Below are 4833 nucleotides of genomic sequence, written 5' to 3' on the forward strand. Positions count from 1 at the left end.
CATAATTTAATACAGTTAATGCTACTTGATGCCCTTTAATGTAACTTCCATTAGTAATATTATTGTAGTATTACCCTGTAAATTAAAATGAGATCAAGACTAAGAGAGCCACTCTTTAATTAAGGTACTGGCACACTGCACTCGTCTATTATTCACTAGAGAAAATCACCCTGAGTTACTGAAGCAGGACATCCATAAGTCAGAATTAGTCCATGAAGATTATTAGGTTTATTGAACAATGTAAGTAACATGGAGTTGCTGAGATTGTCAACGGCCTTATGTCCTCTTTTTCCTCCATTATCTTAATAAATACACAATAAGAGTGAGTAAACGGAAGCAAAATATGTATGTAGCAAAAGAGGCATAAAATTTTTATGACGTGATTATAGTTGTCAACAATAAAATTGGTATCAGATGTGTCACATGCTAAAAAGAACATAAATGCTACATTAGTTTAATAACAATCAAAACATTAGTTTTACACCAAATAATGCAAGTCAGTATAAAACATAAAGGCCATATACACGTGCACAGGAAGTAGAAAATTGGAATTCACAGTCAATTGTTTTTGTTTCGTAGCTTAATATTTCAAGGTGAAAAAAACTTGTAGTATTATGTGTCCACTATTCTATGGAAATTTAGCCACTTTCCCCAAATAACTCACGCCAATTCTCACATCATGGTGGGAGTGGTGGTGTAGTGACAGGTAGAAAAATATCATTATAATGATCAGACACAGACATGTAAAAGTAAGTTAAATATTGCAATCACATCAAGGATGGCAGAGGGCATGGGTTGAGGGAAGCAAAGACAGTTATATTTTGGAAAGTTTATATGTATGATATGCTTGAAAAGAAATTTTAGTACCTTCTTTTAGAGATCATCAATTAATGTTGAATCCTCCTATAGATTATTTACTATGTAGGAAAAAGACGACTCAGGATTTTAACCCAACTGAAATTTTCAAGTGTATATCAGCTTCTTTGCTGAAAGGGCTGTGAACCAGGCAATAGCTCAACAGTTCCCTTAGTGGCTCCATCTTCCTTATATAACTTAGAAGCTGGAGATATGCCCGAGCCATCAGGCCTTTCTTCTTTAGTCCCTCCCTTAAGACTAAAAATACCCCAGCCATCTGGTACCTAGCACAGTACATGCCAGCATCAGTTTTGCCCTGAGGAATTTGGACAGAGTTTGGAGGTGACAGAGTGGAACCTTATGGAAGGGGTTCACCTCTATTGGACCTTTCTCTTTTGCCCAGCTGCTTCCTCACCAGCTTTCAGTTGACTGGTGAACAGGAAAAGACAGTGGAGGTGAGTCCCAGAGAAGGGAGGAGGGCTCCTCCAATCTCCTCAGAACCATTGAAATACAGTTGAAGGATACTACTAGGATGAAGGATAAAAGAAAAATGATAAATCTGGTGGGATTCTACATTTCTAACATGGCACCTTTAAGTGACAGTATGTCCGACTCCAATAGAGAATGCACCAAAATGCTTTTAGCTTTAAAGTGTATTTTACACTCTCTTAAGTAATCAGAGGAAACAAAAATGAATATCTAATAACAGAAATAAGCCCAAACAATGTTTATTTTCCAGCCAAAAAACATCACAAGACTGCCTTTTTTATAAGTGAAAAATGAGAGTTTTAGGGGAAGTTGGGCTATAAGGATTTTGGCTTAGTTTAAGGATTTCTCAAACTGAAAGTAAGCTGACCTAGATGATTCTACCTAACAATATAGATCACACTAGGATTCAAATTCACATCTCAACTTATTAATTTTGACATTTATTCTTGTAGATAAACAGAATGCTTGTTACTTTGTTGTGGTATGCTATTGTTAATAATATCAACATCAACTGTTTTTATATATTGTATGTTCCCAAGAATAAGATACTGGAAGCTGATCTTTTGCTAAAATATTCTTGAGTACAATAGCTGCATTTTATTATAAATCACAAACTCATATTTAACATCATAGCTCCACACTGCTCTCATGTCATGCCCTGGCCGTATATGAACTCTAGAACACACAAGCTCAATATTGAACCAGTGCATATTTCTCTCAGAAATATGATTTTGCTCTAAAGATATTTTCATCAAACTTCACCAAACCTTGGTTAAAAGTTTTAAAAGAGGCTCCATAGCTAAAGATTCTTGACTCCTCCATGAGAAACATGAAGCCAGAGCAAAGCTGAGAGTAGGTGGCCATCAGTTCCTGCTATTCTCCATAAGTCAGATTCCATAAGGTAAAATTCTGAAACCTTCTCCACCTTACCGAGGTCATGCCCACCACCCCATTCTGTGGTGCCCACTCTGGCTCTCACCTAACAGCAGTGGCCACTTCTTCCTTCTAGTGCACAAGTGTACCAGCACCATTATTAAAGGTGGTTTGAGACAACCCTCTGAAAGCCCAGGGAGTCTCAACACTTCTCCAGTCTCTGAGGACTAAGCTGCCCTAAGGGATTACTGGAAGCCAGTAATCAATGAATCTGGACTTATTTGTTTAGCTTTTATGATTAACTAAACCTACATGATGTATGTACTGTTTATATTCTTATCCTCATATATTTTGATTTAAAGCTCTCTTGGCATTTTTAGAATGATTATTGCTTTGCTTCACATTTCCTTTTTTTTTTTTTTTTCTCAATGTGCTCTATACTCCACTCCTGTCAGATGGCTATTCTGGTAGCAACCACACTTAAAAATCTGGTTGAGAATCTCTGTGTTGGTGGTCCTCGTTCTCATTATTCAAGTTTTTCATTTAAATGTCTTCAAAATCCTTGGAAACTTGCTCAATTGTGTCTCTGGTATATTATCAAAACAAAGATATGCCTGACTGGGAGCATTAATGCATTTGAACTCTGGTGCATCTGTAACTGACTGACAAAATGAAGGTAGCCTGAGTCAGGTTCATATTTTAAACGATAGTATATCCTTTTAAGATAATAACATCCAAGAACCTGAAAAGTAGAGCTTGCCCCTCATTAATAAATGCAGTGTATTTCCTAAATGCTGTCGGTTCTGATTTAATAAATGTAAAGAGACATAACTTTCATTTCTGGAACTTTTTTGGTACGATATAACAAAACATAAACAGAGAGTTGAACCATGCTGAAACTCTCTCTTGTATTTTTTGTTTTTCAGTCCCTTTTACAGAGCAGCTGGCTTTGTTCCCCTGGCTTCGTTACCTTAAAGACTTAAACCACCCCCTGACCTAGGGAGTTCCTTGTTCTCAAGTAAGATGCTTTTTTTTGGCCTCTGGTTTAAATTCTAAGAAAACCTGCCAGGTTCAGGTTCAGTGATAGCAACTCTGGGATCACCAATTACTGCTGAGTTAGAAGGGTCTCAAACGCCTCAGAACCTACCTCTAGGCTGGCGTTCCTGAGAAAATGGTACAGTAGAAAGGGACAAATGTCACTCTACAGCTGCAGGAGCAGCAAACTGGCCTTTTCTTTGGACACACCCATTCTCATTCAAGTCAGACAGTTGTTTTCTTACCTTCCATGAACCTTTATGTCTGAGATGGCGTAGAAGTAGCGTGCCAAGTGTAGCTCGTCTACAAATATTTCCCCAACGGCAGGTCTCAAAAGCCTTATCCTCAGGTCTGTGACAGTAAAGAAATCTCTGAGTTTCTTGGTTGTATCCAGTTGTCCGTAGAGGGAAGCCATATTGCGTAGCCAAGGTCCGGCAAAAAACGCGAACCTATCTTTGATTTCAAAGTGGATTATTTTGCTGTTGGTCATATACCCTGTGGAGTACTCTTCGGTGCAAATGATTTCTAAGACCGTATGCTGTGATAAATCCTTCACGGATTTAGGATCCATGTGAAAAGCATCCAAGCAGTCTGTGGCATAATACTGATAGGGCTGCCATGTTCGTCCATAATCAAGAGATTTCTCCAGGATCATTTGGTCTGGACGCCCCGATTCAAAGGTAATAACTATGTTGTCTGTGAGCTCAATAGTTTTGCTCCAAGACAGAGTGATGTTAACCTGGAGAGGCTTGGGATACTCTTTCCAAGTAGCAGACTGCCAAAATGTAGAGGGATGTCTTCCTTCAAAATCAAACATCAGCTCAGGTGGATGTGCCAGCTCCGGGGTACTTGCATCACACTCATTATTGCACATGTAGGGGTTGCCCTATGGAAGAAGAACAAAAGAGGGTGCATCAAAACACTGGTTTGACACAAGTCTTGCCATATTGCTGTTGCTGAGTGGGAGGCTAGGAGAAAAAGAAAAAAAACCAACAACAACCTGTTTGCAGTAATCATTTTTATTTGCCTTAACTGGATTCTCCTCTTTAATAGCTTTAAAAAAAAAGAGGCAATATGGTAATTTTCTTGTCTTATTTCCTCCCATGGTCTTTAAGAAATGAAAACAGTTTATTTATCCCATATGTGTTAGACCCATAATGTGATCTCAGAAGCACAAAGACACTGAGCAACTGTCTAACAGCTCAATACCTCCGCATCCTTTTAGAAAGATGTTATAGAAAAGCAAGGAAATTCCTCCATGCCTCAAGGACATTCCTCAAGAGCACAATTTTTTAAGAAGTCATTTTTCAAGTAAAGCTTTAGAATTAGCAATGAACCGTAGACACCTGTGTCCTGTTTGGGAAACAATACCCCCATATGACCTCCAGCTTCTTTTTGCTTCACCTCAAATCCATCATACTTAACTGGGTCCCTGCTTCATAAAGCTTGCTTTTAAAGCATTTACTTTGTTCACCACAAATCATTAAAATGTGGTACACTACAGGCTCTGGGGCTTGGTCCCAACATCTGCCATCCTATTAGCTAGAGGCAAGGGGATTGCTCAGGAAAGACTTTGGGTGG

The 4833-nt window shown here is 38.6% G+C and overlaps 1 protein-coding gene across 1 annotated transcript; it reads right to left on the bottom strand.

Moving 5' to 3' along the window:
- Positions 1 to 3043: 3043 nt before the first annotated feature.
- On the bottom strand, positions 3044 to 4230 carry NTNG1 (netrin G1). The gene has a single exon (XM_030759978.2). The coding sequence runs from the start codon at positions 4124 to 4126 to the stop codon at positions 3494 to 3496; it is 633 nt and encodes a 210-aa protein (XP_030615838.2). The 5' UTR covers positions 4127 to 4230; the 3' UTR covers positions 3044 to 3493.
- Between the last annotated feature and the right edge of the window lie 603 nt (positions 4231 to 4833).

Source organism: Delphinapterus leucas, chromosome 1, assembly GCF_059928025.1.
Source record: "Delphinapterus leucas isolate spDelLeu-1000000601 "Yukka" chromosome 1, BTC_Dleu_Yukka2, whole genome shotgun sequence".
Lineage (NCBI taxonomy): Eukaryota > Metazoa > Chordata > Mammalia > Artiodactyla > Monodontidae > Delphinapterus > Delphinapterus leucas.